We start from the raw sequence: 22,352 nt of genomic DNA, 5'->3' as shown, positions 1-22,352 counted from the left end.
CCAAGAACGACTAGCCATGACTCCCTCTGGAGTGTCTCAAGGCCAATGCAAACGCTGTCTACAGGAAGGAACTTGACTTTCACGCTGCCTCTGTGAGATTGAGTGAGATTGAATTTAGTGGTTTGATGTAAATGCAGAGGAGACAGAGCTGAATGGGGAGTTCTCCTTGCTCGGGCTCAGATTCTGGGCATAAAGAGATGGGCATAATGGCTCTTGGGGGCAGGGAACATCTTTTTCTTCTGTGTTTGTACAGCGCCTACCACAGAAGGGGCCTAGTCCATGACTGGGACTCCTAGGGACTACAGTGATACAAATAATAAACCTTTCCCCACTCCTGCTCTGGCTGCATAATGGACGTGGCAGTATTGCCCGTCCTGCACTCAGGGACGCATATGGACTTCTCTTTCCTTACTCCACTGAGGGCACATGGTGGCCCAAAGAGAGCAGGGAAGAGGCAAGGCCTATGGCTCCATCCAGCCCCAACACTTTTGCCTGCCGAGCAAGCGGACTGCCTATGAATTAGTACTCTGCGCTCTTGCTGGTGCTTTCCCTTGGGTGTTGCAGTTCATACTGCCCTGTGCTTTGGGCTATGCCTAAAAGGCACAGTCAAGCCTTCAGTGTGTTCACCTTTCTGGTCCTGAAACTCTTTTTAAGAAACTGAGGGAGAAACAAAACCAAAAATAGCACCAGGGTTTCCCTGCTGTAACCTGCGTGCTTAACCTTGTGAGAGAAACTGTGCTTACTCCTCTTGCGTGTTTGGGGCTGAGCTGATAAATGTGGAGTCAGACCTACGTGACACAGTGATAAACAACACTGCTGTCACACGTGCCAGTGTCAGTTGTCAGGGCAATATCTAAGCAAAGAAAGGTGTGTGGACTCAGACTTAAAATCAATAGTGCAAAGAGCTTACGCTGCTTTGCTAGTTAGAAAGGGCATGTTTCAACTCTTCCTTCAGTTTTACTCTAATCTAGCTCTGAGTTCAGTGGACTAACTTTTGATTTACCCCAGTGTATATGGAAAGCAGAATCAAATGGAAGGGGAGAAGGCCAAAGAGATCATAATAAAAATGCATTGCAGGGTTTGCTGCTTATTCCTGCTCCTCTCTTGGTTCATTTCAGTGTCCTGCTATCAGTCTGCTCTAAGGTTATGTGAGCTCCTTATCATGTTTGCTCTCTTTGCAGATGACTGCAGGATGATTCATTATCATCTGCCTTATCGATGGCAGAGGTTTGATGGAGTCAATTGGCTTGATCTTCCCAGAATGGAGGTAGTCGAAAAGGCCTATTGTGACCCCAAAAACGACAGGTATAATAATGCTTAAAACCTCTTTGCTAAGCTCTGTAAAGGAGTTACATAGCTTTGGGGTAGCACAAGGATAGTCCATCTCTCAGTTTCTGGTTAACTCTTTTCCTCAAGAGAATTTAGGGCATGAATGCTTGATGCCCATAGATAAGACTTTTCTCCTGAAAGCTGTGTGTTGACCTCTTAAGCTTTTGCTAGAGACTTCTCAGTAACATAAATGGTTGCTGAACAGGATCTCTGAGAATATACAGAGAGACTGTCTGAGCGTGCATAGGAAAAGAGAGAGAAGTTAGACAGTAGATAGCTTCATGAAAATGTTTACCTGTTCTTGTGGTAAGTGGAATAACCCGTAGAGGAGTTCTGCCTTGCTATTGAGATTATATCGGCTAATGAAACATGTAGCATTTGGTGCACAGACTGGGTGTCTAATAACATAGAGTTCATATTGAAGTTATTACCAAGCTTCTCCTGGACCAGGGGTTCCCAAACTTGGTTTGCAGCTTGTTCCGGGTAAGCCCCTGGCGGGCCACGAGATACTTTGTTTACCTGAGCGTCCGCAGGTATGGCCACTCGCAGCTCCCAATGGCCGTGGTTTGCTGTTCCCAGCCAATGGAAGCTGTGGGAAGTGGTGGCCCACTCAGGTAAACAAAGCGTCTCGCGGCCCACCAGGGGCTTACCCTGAACAAGCCGCGAACCAAGTTTGGGAACCCCTGTCCTAGACTGTTTTTATGGCTGTCAGTCCTCTATACAACCATTATTTGGAACTTGCCTGGAGGAATCTTTTATGAAGTTCTCCATTGTGAAGGATGGTAGATCTTATTCATAGATAAGATAGTCATAGATATAAGACGCAATAGGAGTGTTCTCTAGATTCACCCACTATCCTATTCATTCCTTCTCTGCAAGCTCCACTTTCGACTGACACATCACTCTGATCATGGAGCACTGGTGCTCTCTGAAGCTCAGGAGTGGCCAGATATGATTGCTTGAGAGTTCTGGCCATAGCCTATCCAGGAACAAAGGATTTCTGTTCTGTTTTTATAATGCCTGTTCTCAGGCAGCCCGGAACAGGAGGCTTTTATCCATCTTTGTCAGGCAAAGCTCACTTCGAGGCACTTTGCCTGAGCCAGCCCAGGCTTATTTTAAGTCAAATTCCAAAGCGTCTCAAGGATTAAAATCCGACATGTCCAAGTGCAGCTTGAGGGATAGATGCAGCCTACAGAGTCCTCAAATGTGGCCATTCCCTCCATAACTGCAGCATGAGAAGAATGCTGATCAACTGCTGCTGATCAACTGCAGGTTTTTATTGCTGGTGAACTCCAACGCTACACAATTTATACTCTTCTGGCAAGGAGGATACAGACACAAGCAAATACTAGCATCATGTGCATTTGTGGTTCATTACAAAAAACATGTATCAATAAATTAGGTGTAGCCCCAGACTTTCTAGAAAGTCAGCAGTGATGCCCCTAGCATCACGTAGTTTGCATGCTCTGTGTTAGAGATATAGACCGTGTTAGCTCTTTTTGCGGGGAGTCTAGTCACAAGGATCTGAAGCTCCTGAATCAGAGCATGCCTGCGTGGGGCAATTTTCTGCCTGCCTTTCTTAAGCAACCTTAACTAGAGGCAGTGCTACTAGTTCCACCTATAATGTAGAAATTTGGAAGCCCTTTCAACTGGTGATCAAAGAGGATAAGTATGCACAGTTAGCACTGGTGTAACTCTCTGAATTTCTCTCTCTAGCGTAGCAGATCAGAACATCAATTTCAGGTCAATTACCTCCTCTTCTGCTTTGCTTCGACGCCTCTCCACACCATCATCGGTTACAAAACCCTCCAAATTCATAATGACAACAAAATGGATTTGGTATTGGAAAAATGATCTAGGCCAGTGGATTGAATATGGGAAACAGGTGAGCACCTTGTAACGTCCATCCCCTCTTAGCCACTTCTGGAGGGATGTCACAAATACAGTCTCCTCTGCTATATAGTAACCTGTAGATATTGTTTATTTGCTTTTGATTTATAAAACAATGGGTCCCGTGCCATGGCTTAGTTAGTAATTAATAAAGCCAGATTGACTGTGGGTGGGTATTTATTTCTGGCAAAGCAAGCACTATAAGCTTTTATAGATGTCCCCTCAAAAAGGCATCTGATAAAATCTTGTACCAATTTCTCTACCCTTTCCCAAAATAACATGAGAATAGCTGAGACTTGCATCATATCCAAGAGGCTAAGAGATCTAAGCATTAGCAGACTTAGTGATGGGGAATCATATACAAGATTTATGCGGCATTCATGAAGAATGCCCTTCCAGTAGCATGCTTTTTCCCTTTTTTATGTATTATACAGAAGAAAACTATGTAAAGAGAACATTATTAAGGTTGCAAAGGCAAGCACTCCAAAATTAAGAGAGGCCAGAATGAAAGTTGCATGTACAATTGTAATTTGGCCCTCTTGTACGTATGAACTGAAAGAGTCTTTAACAACATGACCACATACTATTTTTCCCATAGGATTTCAGCCTCAGAGAGCGCTCAGGATGGATGGTGGTCAATGAAGGGGTAGTTATTCAATATTTATTTATATTATTTTTATTCAATCTGTGGGGTGAGGTTTTATTTACTGTACACTGTCCAAACCTGGCACTTAATAAAGAAGTCTAAATTTTCTCTGTGGATTTTCTGTGGCTCTCATGACTATAGTATGTGAATGCTTCGTAACATTAATGAATTAATCTTCACAAGACCCCTGTGAGATGAAGGGATATTATCCCCATTTTACAAATGGGGAGCTGAGGGACAGAGAGCTTAAAACTAAAATTGTCAAGTGTCCACTGATCTTTATACTGGCATTTCCTAATTTATTTTAATATATGGCTTTGTAACCTTAACGTTCTCTTTATGTAATTTTCTGTATGTAATTTCCTATTTAAAAAAAAAAAAAGGCAAATTGACAAAAGAAAAATTTCTCATATGAAACCATATTGAGCCTGTCATAGGGTCTCTACACCTCATGCTGGTTCATCAGCCAAAGGATTAACAAAGCAACTGCCTGCCTGCTTAGCCAGAGCTGATTGGCAGCCCCAAAGCAGCTAGATAAAAGGGCTGCAGGGGAAGTGGGTGGGGCAGCTGCAAGAGAGATGATCCCTCCAGCAGACTGGTGAGAAGCTGCCAGACAAACCAATGCTCCAAAGAGCGATAAACAGGGCAGGAGGCTGGCAAGATTACAAAGGTAGGAAGTGGCTGAGAGAACAGCATGGGACTGAGAAGGATTGGTTCTCGCTGTTCCAAACCAGGTCCCTGAGCTGGAACCCAGTGGAGTAAGCTGGTTTAGGTTCCGCTACCACCTCAGCCAGGGATTTTTAGAGAAGAAATTCCCAAACCCAGGAGACCTAGGGCTGATTAGCCCCTACTGAAGCCATGGAACTTCTGCTGTCCCATTATCCTAATGGGGGAAAAGACTATTGAGGACGTGGCCAGGCGGGATTGGGTCTTAATAAGGACTTGACAAATGCAGAGTTGGGTTTGGCAGCATAAGGGGGAGGGAGCCAAGTGGGTGTAGTTCCCCCTGCCACAAGAGGATGCCGACACACCCCCATATTACAGACTACAACAGGGTTGGACCAGCACAGACATCTACCACTTGAGCTAATGGAGCAATTGGCAGCAGTAGTAGGCTGTTAGCCTTATAAATGGACCTCCCTATAGAAGGCGATGAAAGATCTACTTTGCCAACAGATTACACGTGCATTTTCTAGACAGCAGAGGAACATTGGGATTTGGGAGTCCTGAGTTCTGTTCCAGATTGTGGAAAGGAGTGTATCCTAGTGATTTTAGACTCTCTTGCCTTGTCCCCCTCAGCCCATCCCCTAGTATATTTCCCACACCTGTCCCCGCCCACTCTGCTCTTCACAGCCTGTTCCTGCTTCCCTTTTGCATGTGATTCAGGCTGCTTCCTCTTCCTCCATCCTACCTGGGCACCAGCAGCGGAGCATTCAGAGTGCAGGAGAAAGTTGTTCTCGTTCAAATGCCTGGCACCAAAGTTGACCCTGACATCTGGGAGGAAGGTGTGCAGGAAAACCCTTTGAGCCCCTGTCGTCCTCAGTTAGAGCATGCTCTGTTCAGACAGAATGTTTGAAGAAATTAGATGCCAAACTAGTTACAAACTTCTACAGCGCATGTGAGCTTGTAAAAATGGCAGTATTCAGAAGCTTATAAACGTGGCCAAATTCAGGTGGATTGTCACAAGGACAACCTCTCTGATCCAGGGCAGTCCCCCACCCTGCCAAATGTCAAGTCTCTGCTCCCAAAGAATGAGGGCTGTAGAGCTTCTCAACAAAATGATTTTAAGAGTTTATTAATAATGGCAAAATGTTTTTTTCCCCCATCCTAATCTAATTTTCCAGAATGGCTGAGCTGTTTTTGCTAAACCTTGAATAGTTCAGCCTCCGTTAGACTCCTAGCATGGGAAAGTTCAGCCCGAACAGTTAAAGTTATAAGCAACTGGAAAAAAAGGGTCTATAATGGAGTGTTCAAGCAACCTAAACTATGGTATCCCAGCCAGCTCCATCTATCATAAAGAGATCTCTGCACAAGCAGCTATAGCCTGGCACAGGAATAGAAATGTTCTCATAGCTTGTTCCCAACCAGTAGCAGCTTGAACTCCACAAGGTAGCTTGTAGGGGCCCAGTATCACTTCCAGAGCACATTTCCAATTGAAGACAATGGGAGCTGCAGGTTAGAGGACAGGTGGGGCTTTTGGCACTTCAGATGGCACGGAAAGCAATTGGGGTCTGTGGGACGCTAGTGATCAATGGTGAAATGGTTCAGTTTAACATCGGACGTGGCATCATTACATTTCAAAGATAATGCCTCATGGAGATGAGTGTGGCATTTCTCATGTCCAGAACTATTCCGGGTGGGTTTTTTCATTGTATAGATTTTTTGGAGGGGTGCGGTAGGGTGATGACATCCTTTCTTATGCAGCACTTTTGAGATCTATGAACGGTAAGCACTGTAAGTGCTAAGTATCACTATCCGGTTATTTATTTTTCCTCAGTCTCATTCTCCCACAATCAACTCTGTAATTTCCTCTATGCCCGGAGCAAACTTCCTGACCGTGTGCTTCCTTCAAAGTCGCTTCCTTAGTTAGTTTTCCAAAGTTGACCTCCACTCCTCCCACTATATTTTCCCACTCTCAATCCTGTGTTATACCGGATATAGATGTGGCCAGGGAGTTGTCACTTTATTTACCTGTGTAGGCCCAGGCCCACTAATGACATATAAGCAATACAGTTTTTTTACTAGCAGAGATCAGAATCATGGCTCTTGTTTATCAATGAATGAAAAAGGCAATTGTGCAATCTTTTGTCCTTCCAGATGGGTTTAACCATTATTTTCCCCCCACATTTCCATTTTATAGGATGGACTGCAGGGAGCTTCTGCGCTAGCTTCTGATGATTTGGAGAATTTATTTCTGGCAAATCCAAATGACCTCCTACAATTTCAGGCTGGTGCCCAACAATACGAGATCAATTTTAAAGGTACTGTTCCCCTTTCATTTCAATTGAACACAATGCATTATAGTTTATAGTTAGTCTGGTGGCTTTGATATGCTACGTTGCAGTACTTTTCTGGGAGAAGTGTACAGAGGGAGACTGCTGCAAATAGGGCCATCTGGATAGTTTTACGGTGAAGGGAAAATAGTCCACATATGCCGGGTGGAATGTTGTAAGGGGAGAAGGTGTAAATAAGTATGTGGGCAAATTAATGACAGGACAAGGAACAAATTAGACAAATTGGGCAGGGTTAGGTGCATGAGGCGGGGGGAGGGTGGGGGGGAAGGGAGAGATTTTAAAGATAGCTTTTCCCTCTAGAGTAAACATGTGGACGGCCTCATCTAACCAAAAAAGAAATGATACTTGACCAGCCGGTGGTTGTTTTTTTTGCTATGATTATTACTTATGATTTTGTTTAAGATGGCTCTGTTTGCCTGAGAGCATCACGTGCAGCTTTTTCTTCTGCCAGATCCTGCAGCCTTAATTCTGAGCTTCTGACAAGTCTACGATGGGAATACTTGTAACCCATCACACATCTGTAGTTCTGTCTGGGGATTTCCATGGTTTACAGTTATTTCTGAATTTCTCACAACATTCCTGTGGCTTATTATTATAATGCCCATTTTGCAGAAGGATTACAGAGGGTGCACAGAAAGTCAGTCAACCTCTTTCAGCACTCCACTACAGAGTTGTTGACTTCACTGCAGCCTTAAATGGGAGCAGAAGACAGGAGATGAGGGAGTGAGCCCTTATTTAAATACATAGTAAAGCCACGAATTGTCTGGTAGATTTGAACATTTTCCATGCTATGAAGAAAGAGCGTAAGTGAGATGGAAGGAGCAAGTGATTTCTGGAAAGATAGGTAAGCTCAAGTAAGAGTCATAGGGAAGGGACAGAGAAGATTGAAACAAAGGGCTGCAGAGACAGTGGTTGCTAAACAGACAAAAAGTTCAACTGCCACATTCCATCAACAAATGATTGTTTTTCCTCTCTGTGTGTGTGTGTGTGTGTGTGTGTGTGTGTGTGTGTGTGTGTGTAAAATACATAAAATAATTTTTTTTTTCTTTCAAGAAATGGTCCAGAAAAATGTCCGCTATCAAACTCAAAGAGAAGTCCGCAGGCGACCAAAGTTCGTGTCCTCGGAAGATGTGAAAAAAATGAGGAAAGGGTACTCAACGATGCATTCATTTTTGTTTGTTTTTTTTCACTGTAAAACGAAATGCCCCGTATGGAATGAAGTATCAGGGGGTAGCCGTGTTAGTCTGTATCTACAAAAACAACAAGGAGTCTGGTGGCACCTTAAAGACTAACAGATTTATTTGGGCATAAGCTTTCGTGAGTAAAAACCTCACTTCTTCGGATGCATAGAGTGAAAGTTACAGATGCAGGCATTATATACTGACGCATTCTGTATGGAATTGTGGCTGCATATGGGGAAGTTTCTTGATTCTCATAGATAATTCTGGTTCGCTGATTGCCATAACGGTTGGTTGTACTGCAATGCAACTGTTCTTGTTCACCTCAATATACTGCATGCTGTGGTGGAATCATATAACACGCTGCTGGTTTACAAATAGTTGCAGCAGTGCCACAATCAGTGTGCAACACTGCAGTTCTCTGCTGCATGAGCAAGAATCTGTCTGTTCCTGTGGCATATGGTGTAAGAGGAGATGGGAGTATTGATGAGGTGGAACTTGTCTTTTACAAAAGCATAGTAAGAGACCAAGGCCTCGTCTACACTACACGCTAAGTCGGTGTCACTGCAGTTGATGCAGTGACGTCAATTTAGCGGGTCTGGTGAAGACACGATACGTCAACGGGAGAGCGCTCTCCTATCGACTTAATTAATCCACCTCAATGAGAGGCGGAAGCTCCCGTCTACATAGCATGGTGTAGACACCGCTTTAAGTCGATGTAAGCTATAATACTTGCATAGCTTAAGTAGCGTAACTTAGATCGACTTTCATCACTAGTATAGATCAGGCCTAAGAAATGCTGCCCACCAGAAACGGGACTAATTCCTATTGGGAACCTAGTTACATGATGATATTTAATTGGCAATCTGCAGTAAGTAGCAAGATTAAATCTGTGTTGTCAAATTCTTACAGGGGAAGTGACCAAAATAGACTTATTCCAAGGGGACCCTGTCAGTCTGGGAGAAGGTTCATGACAGGAGTGGAAGTACCATAGACTCATTCCTGATTTTCTTTTTGTTTGCAAACAGCCAAAGAGTGACTGATCCTCCAGATCAAAACTATCCTAGAAACTGGGACAAATCAGCACTGCCTGACGTGGGATACAAGGTACCTGTGTTTTCTCCTTTTTGCTCCAGTGAGATTGGGTTGTTCCTATACAGGTTCTTTTGATGGAAAGGCACTGAGCCCAAAGGAACATGATAAAATGTTCATGTCTAGTGAAACATTTGCCATTTGGGAATATAGTTACAAAGGGCCAGATTTTAAAAGCTATTTAGGTTGCAGGTTGGTGTCTAGGCACCTCTGAAAACCCCACTAGGCACTGTACTCTCATTGATTTCATCTGCATCTCTAGGTCAGTGGTCTCCAAAGTGGGTTGCGCAAGAGGATCCTTGGGGGTGCACGGCAGGAGGAGTGCACGATCAAAAAAGTTTGGAGACCACTGCTCTAGGTGACTGGGCCAGATTTTTAAAAAGTTATTCAAATGTCCTGAGATTGCCAATATGGGTGCTAGTTGAGTTGGTGGGTTTTCAAACAGTATGTTTACATGGCAGGTAGACCCCTACGGCTGGCTCGTGCCATCTGACTTGGGCTCACGGGGCTCAGGCTAAGGGACTGTTTAATTGCAGTGTAGATGTTTGGGCTTGGGCTGGAGCCTGGGATCTAGGACCCTCTGAGGTGGGAGGGTCCCAGAGCCTGAACATCTGCACTGCAGTTAAACATGGGTTTTTAATTGTAGTGTAGATGTACCCTGAAGTTCACATCTATTCAATAGGAACTGGACTGAGATTACCAACTCTTGCCACATAGGCCACCAAAGAACCATCATATGATGACGGTATGGTCATTACTAGGTCAAGTTGCCCCTCTGTTTTCATATCTCTTCAAACAAATACAGTATTAAACATATAATATATACACTAAGAAATGAAGCTAACAAGTAAGAGCAGAGCTGTTGGACATCTAGGAGTTTTTACCAACAGTTTTGATGGTATTTGCATGTTGCTTCAACAGATGGATCAAAAGAAATACTGGAATCATCTAGCTAATAGTTATGTGGCTAAGGAACAGACCGAGAGTCAAGCACTTGGATACACCGTGGTTTTGTAGTTCCTCCTTTAGAGAAGGTTTAAGTGCAGGCTCCGCTACCAGCTCTGCCACAGATGTCCTATGTGAAATTGGCCAAGTCACTTGGGCACAGAATAAGTGGGAGGCATCCAGGAGCTGGTTATGGATTCCTGATTCTCAGACTGTTTTTATTGTAGCCCGAGCTCCATGGCACTAAAAGCAGTTTTTGGGCACTCTGCCAGCTGGTGATAGCCAGAGAGCAGAGCTTTCCAGATGTTCACACTCTTTGCAGTTCTTCACCCCATATTCCCAGGCTGTAGTGGGAAGTGACTTAAGAGCAGACTATGCCAGTTCTATGCCAATTGTCCCTTAGGCTGTATGGACCAGATTCGGATCCTCTTATTCATGTTGGATGGTTTCGTTTACCATGAATAACTTGTGGCGTAATGTGCTACTCTACACAAGTAAGGGAATCAGAATCTGGGCCTGCAGTAAAGTTGACATCAGTGACAAAAAATAAGTCTTTGCTCCTGTTATCCCTGCCACTGCAACTGAGGGGGAATTAGGAAATTCCTCCTTGTGTGTTATCAACGGAATTGTTAACAAAGGCTGGGATTTTCCAAGCAGCCTATGGTAAGGTGCCAAATTCCCTTTAAACTCCAATGGGATTTGGGAGCCTAATTACTTTTCCCTTTCAAATCCCAGCCTAAAGTCCAATCAGGTACACCTGTGCTAAGCTCACTGGAGACAATGGGGTTGCACAGGCACACAGAATTTGACTGGCAGAAACATGTTATTACTGGTGGTTAGTGATGTGAGAGATTAAAAGAATCCAGCTTGCATTTCAGTCAAGTACCTTGTCTCAGTTGACACTTTAAGAATTGATAATACTTTGCAGTTATTTAACATCTTCCATCTTAAAGTGCAGGCCAGGTAGAAGCATAATTGATCTGAGATTGATCATTACCTCTCTGACCATAAGGCTTTTCTTTCACAGTAGCAATCCTCTGCTTTCACTGTTTCATGATTGGCTGGGATTCTGCATGCCTCTGTGGTGGCCTTCACAACATCTGACACCTCAGCCTTGATGAATTTCCTACACTTCAGACATTGGCCTTGCAAACTATTGTGGAAAATCTTGCTACACTGGAAAGGATGCTTTTTTATAATTTTTTTTTTTTTTTTAAAGTCTTCCCTGTTTAGTATAAGGTCTTCTATTTTCTTCCTCCTTCACACATAATATTGGAGATTGCAGTATTTATTCTGTAAAGCATTTTGAGACATGAAAAATCCTATGCAAAGTAAAAGTTTATATATCTATAATCTATATCGGGGTGGGCAAACTTTTTGGCCCGAGGGCTACATCTAGGTGGGGAAATTGCATGCAGGGCCATGAATGTAGGGTTCGGGGAGAGAGTGCAGGGTATGGGAGGGGGTGTGGTGTGCAAGAAGGGTCAGGGCAAGGGGTTGGGGTGCAGGAGGTGTGTGAGGTGTACAAGGGGGCTAAGGGCAGGGGTTGGGGGGCAGAAAGGGTTATGGAGTATGGCAGGGGGGCTCAGGGCAGGGGGTTGGGGTGCGGGCTCTGGCCCGGTGCTGCTTACCTTGTGCGGCTCCAGGGTGGCAGCGACGCGCAGTGGGGCCAGGATGGGCTCCCAGCCTGCCCTGGCCCCGCACCGCTCACGGAAGTGGGCAGCACCACGTCCCTGCGGCCCCTGGGGGAGGGGGGCAGAGGGCTCTGTGCTCTGTTCTCGCCTGCGGGTACCTCCCCAGAAGCTCCCATTGGCCGCAATTCCCCGTTCCCAGCCAATGGGAGCTGTGGGGGGGCCGGTGCTTTAGCTGTTTTTCTCCCAGGTATCTCTGGTCTCTGTTGTCCAGACGCAACTGAGAGTTCCATTCTCTTACTTCTAAGGCAGAGAGCACTGGGCAAGTGAACCGCACAAAGCAGCGAGTGGTGCATGAATAGGGGAGCTGCCAGGAAAGCCTGGGATGGTAGCATGATGGAGGGCGAAAGAGGCTTTCTGGGTAATACTGAGGCTAAGGAAGGGGTGTGAATTCCTTCATGGAATAAGCAGTATGGAAGATGCTGTTAGTCTGGATGACCACAAAAATGCTTTTATTCTCATACATGCACAAAATGAATAATTGTGGTTGCATGGTGCCAGAATACAGTGACATGATTCACATTGCTGCACTGTCCAGCAGTTCTCTTGTCACAAAATATGGATCTACTGCGTTGTGAAATATGCCGGGCTCAGCCTAGAGGAAGTTCTAATTCGTTAAGTGTGTTTTGCGTGATCTTGATGAGTTATATTGTGAAGTTATATATGGCTTTGTAAAGTGTTTTTTGCATAAAAGAAAATTGAGTTGCAATTTTCACACTGGTAGGCTTTTTAATCTAAAAAATAATTCTAGCCACTGCAGCTTGGATCATTCTAAAATCCCATTAACTGATTTAAAAGATTTGTCCATTCAGAGGTTGTCCAATATATAAATATCTAGTAAACAAAAGTAAACTGTATACAGATAGGATTTAGATGTAGCACAATCAGATTTAACTTACAAAATCATGGACATGTTTGAATTTTCATTTCTGATTATGATAGAGCTGACAAAGCTGCTGCTTTCACCAGGCCTCCCAGAGCAGCCACTGCTCCGTTTTAAGATGCACCGTTGACACGTTGGAACTGGGGTCTTTCACTTCAAGTTTTGATTTCATATTTGCCCTAGGCAGCAGTGACTGAAAAATTGTTACCAACTCATGTCTGTGTGGTAGCCCTGTGTTACAGGAGTCGGTAGTCTCAGCCTAGTTTATAGTTGACCGGTCACCATCTCAACAGATGAAGTATGGAACATATACAAACACTTGAATTCATCTCTCCTCCATCTGAGAGGTCCTTCCCAAAGAGAGAGGTACGCTGCACAGAACAGAATGGGGGAGCTCACATAGCAACTATCTGGGCTGTTCCTCTTCTGTGAGTGGATAGGATTTCAAGCACTACATAGGCTCAAAAGATCGACCTTTGGTCTCACTGGCTCTGCCTATGAAAGCGTGGTCACCCCTTACACCCAGTTGAAACTTTCTGTAACCTTTGGCTGTGGTTTGGTATTTTGTAGGCAGTGGCGATCACTAATCCATCCTCTGAATACACTGAAATCGAGACCCTGTTTAAAAGGACAATGAACAATTATGTTATCCAGAGAATAAGGAGGATTCAGAACCCCTCCCTTTGGCAAGTCTTTCAGTGGTTTGTATCTATTTTATTACATTCCCCTTGTTATTGCCACAACTAATGTAGTGAGTCTCATAACTTCCAAGGCTGTCTCCTGGACATACAAGCTGGTGACTGACATTAACTCTGGTGGTTACCCAGTGTGGTGCTGAAGCTTACTTTAGCTCTGTTACTTAAAGGAACTCTCAGAAATATCCCTCAGTCCTTTCTGGGGCTAATTAGCTATTCATTGTTGAGGTGCTATTGCTGCCGAGCTTTAGCGCCCCCTCCTGGAAAAGGAGGCTCTAGGCAAAGCTGCCGACTCTGCATGGAGTAGCTACTCCATGAAAATTAACAGATGGGACTGGCACGCACAATTGGGATGCAAGTACATCTGTGTTTACTGAATATTGAATTGCCCCAATAGCGGAGTCTTCACTGTTTGCACAGGTTCAAAAGGAGACTGTATCCCTTAATAAGTCTGCTGCAGTGGATCTAGAGTGTCTCTTTAATGAGTATTTTACAAATGTGTCACACTCCTCTTGGGGCGAGGTTCCTGAAGGCATATTAGGGGCTTCTGGTGTAAAACAGCCAAACTACATTGAACTACAGTCCTCGAGGCTTGGGTTATTTGTTACTGATGTGCTCTAGTTCCTTTTGGATTTTAAATATCTACAGCATAGTTGGCCAATTAAGAACAGCAGCAGAAACGTTTAATAAGAGTGCTTTGATGCAGTGGCAATTAGGGGTGGGGAGAGCATATAAGACCTTATCTAGATAGACAGAGAACATTTCCCCCTCAAAAATAGTTTGGGTTTGGCAATGATGGAGCTAATAGTCTAACCAAGCAATAACAACAATTGCTAAGCAGCAAAAAAGAGTTTGCTAGAAATGGTTTGTTTTAACAGAACAGACCTTGAAAATAATGGACAGCATTTAACACAACCTCAAAACTAATCTTAATCCATTTGCCTTGTAGCCTTTTCCACGTTCCCTTTAGATTTTTATCAAATGTAGGGAGGCAAGAACCCAGTCTCTCTGTTCCCCTTAACTTTGAGCCCTTTCTGCAGGATACAATGTTGCTGACTTGCACAGTAAAATGATTTCTGAAAATCCAGATGAGGCTTTGACAACATAAATGTTCACACTTTTAAAATTACTGTCTCTTTTTTCCATCTTCCAAGTAATTTTCACTGCCGTTCCCAGACTAGCAACTCTAATTTGACTGCCAGTGGAATACAGAAGGTGGCTGGAAATCTCATCCATGTTATAGTGTGTCTTTAAATATATTTTTCACATCAGGCAAAAAGAGCAGATGAAGAAGAAAAATGGAGGGAAAGATGTAGATGAGAAGCTTCTGTTCCATGGAACCAACAGTTCCCATTTGGAAGCCATCTGCAATCACAATTTTGACTGGAGAATCTGTGGGGTCCATGGAACAAACTATGGAAAAGGTGAGGAGGAAGTGACTGCGTATATGAGATCACAGACTTTCTTTAAAGTACCCAGTGATGATGTTACAGTGGTAATTGGTCTTTATAAGCTGCAGTGATTTGTTTTTTTGTGCATGGGGGAAGCAATGGGAGGGAAGCTCCAGTGTTCCTTCAGGCTGGAAAGGAATTGGTTTGCATGGGTGGAGAATTTGATATGGGGTTGAGAGAATTAATTTGGGGGCTGAAAAAGAATTGTTATATTGGGGGGTGGGGAGAGGGGCATGTTTTGATTCCTAGGAAGTGTAGGGAAACTTGCCAGTCCATTACCTCCTTCACCTCAGCAGGGGGGGAGTTGAAGAAGATGGTAATTCTCTGTCAGATGGAGACAAGAGGTCTCTCCTCCTTGTCCCTCCATGATGCTGGCTTTTCTTCAACTCTTAACATTAATTTTTTCCCCTTGTGCTATACCTGTTGATCTAATGTCTTACTCTTCCTAGGCTATTTTTCTTTACTCTCCCTTTCTATCTCACTCCTTCCTAATTCAGCCTGCTCTTTACTTCCTCTTGAAATTAATGGAAGTTGTATGGCAAAATCCTTTAGCTGTCTAGTGTGAAATCTCCACTAAACAGAAAGTTCACTTATTGAAACTTGAGTCAAATACATCCTAATTATTGTGGTGTGCTAACTCTTTTGTGCCTGATGTATAAAGTACACCATACACATCCAGTATCCTTACAGTGCCCTTTTTTGTCATTGCTAGGAAGTTACTTCGCCAGAGATGCTAAGTATGCGCACTGTTATAGTCAATCTCCTGCAAAAAGGAACACCATGTTTGTGGCTCGAGTTCTAGTTGGAGACTTTGTTAGAGGAGACCCAACCTACGTTCGTCCCCCACAAAAAGCTGCTGATATGCTCACCTTTTACGACTGCTGTGTGGACAATGTGCTGGTTCCCTCCATTTTTGTCGTCTTTGAGAAGCATCAGATTTATCCAGAGTATATAATAGACTATAGTGAAGAAGAAAAAAAATGTTTTGTATCTTAAATAAGGGAGAGAGCCGTTTGTATCGCTCACTGCAGCATTCAGACCTAATTTTACATGTTTTTAAGGGTTTCCTATCCTGGATTAGATTGTCTAATAGTCATCTCTCATTTTTAATAGAGCACCTTTCCAACTGTTACATCCAAAGAATTTGCTCCTTGAAGGAGGTTGGCAGGAGGAACGTCCTGCACACTAGGCGATTACTCTTTTTCATCCAACTGTTGACTTTCACTTGTTCATAGTATGTAAACCTTAGGGTAGCCCCACATAGGAGGGGTCAGAATTGGGGATGTGGGAGTGGAATAGTGTGATTCTTCTTTGTGCAGCAACAATCAGCTTTGGAAATACTGACTAGAAAGGATTTCTCTTGAGAAATATGTTCAACTGAGAGAAAAATTGTCAACTCTAGTTTAATATAGTTGACAACTTGATTGTAGGCTTACGGCTTTTCGATTTTGTAGCGCTCCGAATGATGAGTCATTCAACTCTGATGACTTTACTGAGGTGGCTCTTTCCCTTACCTACCCTATCATTTCCAAGAGACCTGTGAATGAGTTTACTGTGGATTTGACAGGGTGGTGTTCTTGGAGTACTGTATGTCGATGTCAATATTTTAGATTAAAATCAGTAACTAGACAAATAAGAAGTCTGTTCTTTTAAATTGGTGTAATGAATAAGGTCTCAAAAGGAGGAGTTCCTCCTGCTGCACAAGCAATGTCAACCTAGTGGTTAGAGCAGAATACTGTCAGCCATGGTTCTGTTTCCAACTCTATAGCAGATTTGCTGTGCAACTTGATCTGTAGGTAGGAAAGCTGGAGGTAGACCATACCAATGGACCGTCTGGGAAAAGGCATGTCCCAGAATTTGTTGTTTCAGTTGCTAATGATTACATGCATAAATTTAAAGGCTTGGTTGAGATTCACTTGAAACCCTTGCCTTTAGTGTATTACGTTTTCCACATGTGGATATTTGTCCAGCAAATGCTGTAGGACAGAAGTAATGTCTTGGGGTGCTTTGATGTTTTTCTGTCATGCAGGATGGACAGTAATTTTCGTTGTGCCAGGGACATCACATGACTTGTGTAGAGTGAACGTCTTTAAAGATGTTCTTCATCACTCTGGTGCAGTAGAACGTGCTCACTCGACAAGAACTCGTTAGTTCCTCATTAACTATGTCATCTTCATTTTCTATGGCCAGTTGTATGCTAGGAAAATTACCCACTGCTGACAATGATGAGCCAAGCATAGTCATAACAGTGTTGTAACTATTGCTTCTGAAGTGGTTTGGGTCTTACCAGATTTTTCTGGTCTACGTTTTCTTATAAACCATGTTTAGCATTACCCTGTGTCAGCAATGGGTAACTTTCCTAATAGTGACCAAGCATGTTTTAATAACAGATCTGCAGTCTGTTGAGCTCTCATTCAAGGGGTTTTTTGGTAATGAAGATCACATTTCCATCATCCCCTACTAACTTTCTAAGAGCTCACCTTTTGGGCTGAAATGCTCTGCTCAAAGGTGAATCATTTTGGCAAGAGTGAGCAAACTCCCTGCAAACTCCCTTGGCTGGTGGGAGGGGAACACTGCTACAGCAAGAACTACTGAAGTTTATAATGTGGCATGTTTGACGACTATTGCATTTTGCTAGGCTTGGCGGGCGGGAACTGGTTTTGAATTTAGTCAAGTTGTAACCACATCCTGGGCATGGGAGTTAAACAAATTCCAGGCTGGAGATGCTTATGTGAGCTGCTGGGAATTGACAAGCTTCCACTGAGGGAGAAGGATGTAAGACTAGGAAATGAAAATGCAGTAAATGTCTCAAGCCTTTATACAATCAAAGAATGTTTGTTTTCAACCTTTTTAAAAAAAAAAAAAAAAAAAAAAATCAGAAATACAGAATCTAGTTATCCCTGGTGGTGGAGGACTTGTTGGAGGCATTCCAAGATGTGTATTGAGCGCTTTGACACCTCAGCTGAAGGGTGAAGAGGTGGAGGTTGATTCTGAAACACTAATTTCTCCCAAATGTTCACTAAGCTGTGGAGTTTAGTATTTTTAGACACTTATTTGATCGAGTATAAAAATCAGTTCTATTACTCAGCTTTTGTCTCTTGTAATTAATTAATGTCACTAGACTAATTGCCACAGAGTCAGCTACAGTACACAAGACCTTCATTTATAATGCAAAAAACAAAGCTGGAGAAACATTTGACATACCTTTCAGGCCCTCTTTACACATCAGAAAGGTGGGGGTGGGGAGAGAGACAAATTTACATTTTCTCCTGTGTTACTCATCATTAAAGTTCCAAAAGAAATGTTAACTCTGCCACATTTCACATAGTGTATATTTCTATTTGTCTTTTGTTAAATGTGTATTGTAATTAAGGTGACCAGATGGGATGAAGAAAATATCGGGACACATTTTTGGGGGGGCGGTCCTGCTGGCAAGAGGCGGGGGGAGGGAGGGAAGCGGAGTCCCGCTGGCAGAGGGGAAAGAAATAAAAAAAAAAAGGCGGAGTCCCGCCGGTGGAACAAAAAACAAAACAGGAGGGCGAAATATCAGGACAAATTGTGTCCCGACCAAACATCGGTCAAGACGCGGGACAAACACCTAAATATCGGGACAGTCCCAATTTTATTGGGCATCTGGTCACCCTAAATGTAATATGTTGTAATGTAAGCTTATGCCATAATCAAACAGATTGGGCAATATAGCCAGTTAATACTGCTATTCCAGGCTTTTACTTTTGTGTTTCTGGACTTTGATTTGATCTGGGCAACTGTAGTGAGACTTCAGATAATTCTACATACACAGCTGCATCAAACAGAACAGTTTGTGTACAGAAGTTGTGTGTAACTGAGCTTTGTAATCACAAAATGTCTTTTAATAAATTGAATATCAAATTATGATTGTCAGATATCTTTTATGTTTAATTATGTGGCATTGGGGACACTATCTTCTATGAGCAATTGCTTTAGACAGTCATGGAAGAAGCAAAAGATTGAGAGGAAGCAACCACTGTTCAGAAGGGGGAAAATGTTCTGGCAAGGGCTGGTCAATAAGTAACTCTTTTGCTATAGATTTTACACACACACACACACACACACACACACACACACACACACACGCTACATTGCTGATTTATTTTTTATTGTTATCAATACAGTGCAGTGTAGATTCATTTTGTAAGATGCAAAAGTGCCTAAGTGATTTGATTTAGGCACCTAAGTCTCATTGACTGTCAATGAGTTTTAGGTGCAGAAGGGCTGGATTCACAAAGGAACTTGGATGTGGTGATGGTGAGCGTCACTGTGCCTCACTTTAAGTCATCTTGAAAAATCACTGGGATTCACAAAGCCTGAGTTTGGTGCTTCAGCTCCCTGCAAGGTGAATGGAGGGAGATAGGTGCCTCCGAATGGGATTCGCAAAGGCTAGCACACCAGGCAGTTCCCTGCCTAAGTTAGCTAGTGGGAGATGTCAAAGCGATGGATTTGTTCTAAGCCCCACCCCCTCCGAGTTTGGGGCTGAAAGACAGGCCAGCACTTAAAATATTGCATTGGCACAGCTGCACCACTGTAGCATCATCAATGAAGATGCTGTAAACTGATGGGAGGGAGCTCTCCCATCGACATACTTAATCCACCTCCCTGAGAGGTGGTAGCCATGTCAGTGGGAGAAGCTCTCCTGCTGACATAGCGCTGTCTACACAGTGGGGTGTCGGTACAATGACCTCACTGGGGACGTGGATTTTATATGCCTGGGTGATGATGTTCTATCGATATCAGTCTGTAGTGTAGACTAGACCTCAGTCTGAGCTGGAGGGAGATGCCTCCCTCTGCTTAGGATTTGCAGCTGACAATCCCTTCTTGGTGTTAGGCCCCTATTCTGTTTTAGCAAGAAAGCAGGGTTGGGGAGGGGAGACCATAACTTCTCTAACCACTGGGCAGAGACTCACCTGGATTGCAGGAGACCTGTTCAAATCTCACCCGAGGGGGAAAAGGGATTTGAATAGGGATCTCTGACACCCTTCCCCTCCCCCTCCCTCGGGGAGTGTTCTAACCAATGAACAACGGGATATTCTTCTGTGGGGAGGGGGGACCCCCTTCAGTCTCTCTTGTTTCATCATTTAGTCACAGGGGAATAGCTGCAAGAATCATTGGGCCAGAGGGAGAAAGACCGCACATATGAGAATGAGACGGTAGCCTGGGGGTTAGTGCAATTACTTGAGAGGTAGGAGAACCAGGATCCCTACTCCAGTGACTTAATTATTTAGCCATACTTGTGGAATAACTTCAACAAGAGAGTTAGGGAACGTCACATCAGAAATATCCTATAGCACAGCAGCTAGGGCACTTGCCTGAGACCCCTCTTCAAAGCCTTTCTCCCCCTTGGGAAGAGATGGGTGTGTGTGTGTGTGTGTGTCGGGGGGGTGGAATTGAACCAGGGCTCTCCCACATCCCAGGTAGTAGTCTAACCACTAGCTAGGCTAAGAGTTGAGTACGGTCTTCCTCTCTCTTCCCCCTGCTCCCTTAGAAATTCAAATAAAATTCTATTCAAATGGGCTTGGCTGTGGGCTGGAATCAGGTTAAGACTGTAAACAAAGGCCAACTAAGATGCTAGGGGGTAAAAAAAGCAGGTATCCAAGAATAAATTAACATTTATGCATAACTTGAGGGATTTGCCATGTATTTTGGGTGCTTTCTGCTACTACGTTCACATAGTATTGACTATAGATCTGCAGGGGATTTCAAAATCTAGAGAAATCATCCTGGGGAATTAAAAACACAAAACCAAAAAATCCTCCATAGGCAACTGGTGTGAGGAAGAGGGAAGAAGTCACATCAACCTCTTGGTACCTCTGGATAACCTGAACACATCAACCACAAACCAGTATCTTGCTGCATGGGGCCTTGGTCTTACAAAGAATTAGGAAGAAAAGTCTGACCTCCCATCTACTGGCCATGTGTAACCAAAAAGCTAAGGTAAGTGGGCTTCTTTACAAGAAAGGAATACCATGAGTAACAGGCTCACACTACCCCATTCCCCCTTGAAAGTCTATAATAAATAGCAAGTGGGAAGGCTGACAAGGACAAATTCTTGTAGGGTTTATCTAGCCACTCACTAGCTGATTGTGACATCAGCTTAAATGGGGATAACATCCATCAGCTGGAGTCTTGGGAGTGTTCTCACAGCACTCCAGCCACTGGCAAAGAAGAGTAGTGAACAGAATTCATAGGCAGCATGAACAGAGCCCTGCATTCCCCTACTATGGAATTCTACTGCCACCTAGCATGCATTAGGCACAAGGAGAAACCCCAGAATCGCTTCTGCAGGCAACATACAACCAAGCAGATGCTTGTTCGGGCTACTACTCAGACTTTTGCTTCCAAAATGAGTGACCATAGCTAAGCCAGAACATAGAAAAGGGGTCATTACATCTCAGTAATTCAATTTGGCTAATGGCATGCTATGAAACACAGCTGGATTGGTTCTCAGGCTAACTGGCTTGCTTTCAGAGGCTGGGCTGTAGAACATATAGCATGGGTCAAGGAATCTGGAATTAAATTTCTTCATTTAACTGAATATAGCCTTTTGGTCCAACTATTCCCGGGCTCAATCCTGCAACATTAGCTGCAAATACAGCTCCTCTCCCCCACCCCCGTTAAAGGAAACATGCAGTAACAGAAAACTGTACTCCCTAAAAAGATTTTTTTTTTAAGTGGTAAATTAATAGCTAATTATATAGTTAGGGTGCCACCCACTAAAGTCCTTCGGCACTAAGTCCCATTTTTTAGGTGCCACTGCAAGCTATAAAACTGCTGCTTGGCTGCCACCTTACCCCATAGGTGCCTAGGCACAAGGTGAGTTTAAGTTTTTGCAATTAAATTGCTTGAGCACCAATGTTTCTGCCTCTGGGTGTGCATGCTGTTGCCTCACACTAGGCATCTAGACACCTAGCGCTCCAGAGCAATTCACAAACTGGGGAAGATAGTGCTTCCACCTAAGTCAGAGAGGTGGAGGAGCGGCTCCCTTAGGCATGCTCAGGACGAAGTGGGGGCGGGGCAGCTTGAACTGGGACAGGGTCACCCGCATCTTGGGTACATACCCTCTCCACTACTCCGGTAAGGTTATAAGAGGTCCCGCTCCACGCAGCCGTTTTATTTCAGGCCCTGCACACGACTTAGGTGGAGGAGCACCTAATGTCTCCCAGATCAGGGCTTGCTAGCAGCACTAAGTGCCTCACAGCAGCCCAGACTAAGGGGACCTCTACAATGCAAAAAAACCAAAAGCCTACAGAAGCAAGTTTCAGAACCTGGGTCAAGTGACTTGGGCTTGCGAGGTGCGTGCTGCGGGGGCTAAAACTGCTAGGGTAGTGGTTCCTGCTTGGGCTGCAGCCTGGGCTCTGAGACCCAGGGGGGCTGCTATATGTTAGCCTCGTAGTCCGAGCCCCGCGATCCCAAGTCAGTTGACCCAGTCTTTTTTTCCTTTTGCAGGGTAGATGTAGCCCTAGTCACCTAGGTCTGCAAGAGAGCCAGGGCATAGGACACAA

At 43.9% G+C, this 22,352-nt stretch overlaps 1 protein-coding gene across 3 annotated transcripts in view; it reads left to right on the top strand.

Annotated features, from left to right (window-relative positions):
• Nucleotides 1-18,711, top strand: part of LOC128842505 (protein mono-ADP-ribosyltransferase PARP12-like) — a 39,963-nt gene extending 21,252 nt beyond the window's left edge. Inside the window, exons 6-14 of one of the 3 annotated variants that reach the window (XM_054038563.1) lie at nucleotides 1,182-1,305; nucleotides 3,046-3,214; nucleotides 3,818-3,865; nucleotides 6,726-6,846; nucleotides 7,933-8,029; nucleotides 9,086-9,164; nucleotides 13,239-13,369; nucleotides 14,636-14,787; nucleotides 15,527-18,711. In XM_054038563.1, the coding sequence (XP_053894538.1) occupies nucleotides 1,182-1,305; nucleotides 3,046-3,214; nucleotides 3,818-3,865; nucleotides 6,726-6,846; nucleotides 7,933-8,029; nucleotides 9,086-9,164; nucleotides 13,239-13,369; nucleotides 14,636-14,787; nucleotides 15,527-15,810 (1,205 nt within the window). In that variant the 3' untranslated portion in view covers nucleotides 15,811-18,711. Of the gene's footprint in view, nucleotides 1-1,181; nucleotides 1,306-3,045; nucleotides 3,215-3,817; nucleotides 3,866-6,725; nucleotides 6,847-7,932; nucleotides 8,030-9,085; nucleotides 9,165-11,121; nucleotides 11,537-13,238; nucleotides 13,370-14,635; nucleotides 14,788-15,526 lie in introns of those variants that run through there. The other 2 variants (XM_054038572.1, XM_054038583.1) reach the window with 2 other exon arrangements.
• Nucleotides 18,712-22,352: the final 3,641 nt, after the last annotated feature.

The sequence above is a fragment of the Malaclemys terrapin genome, chromosome 1 (assembly GCF_027887155.1).
Source record: "Malaclemys terrapin pileata isolate rMalTer1 chromosome 1, rMalTer1.hap1, whole genome shotgun sequence".
NCBI lineage: Eukaryota > Metazoa > Chordata > Testudines > Emydidae > Malaclemys > Malaclemys terrapin.
This window is presented reverse-complemented; position numbering and strand designations above follow the sequence as displayed.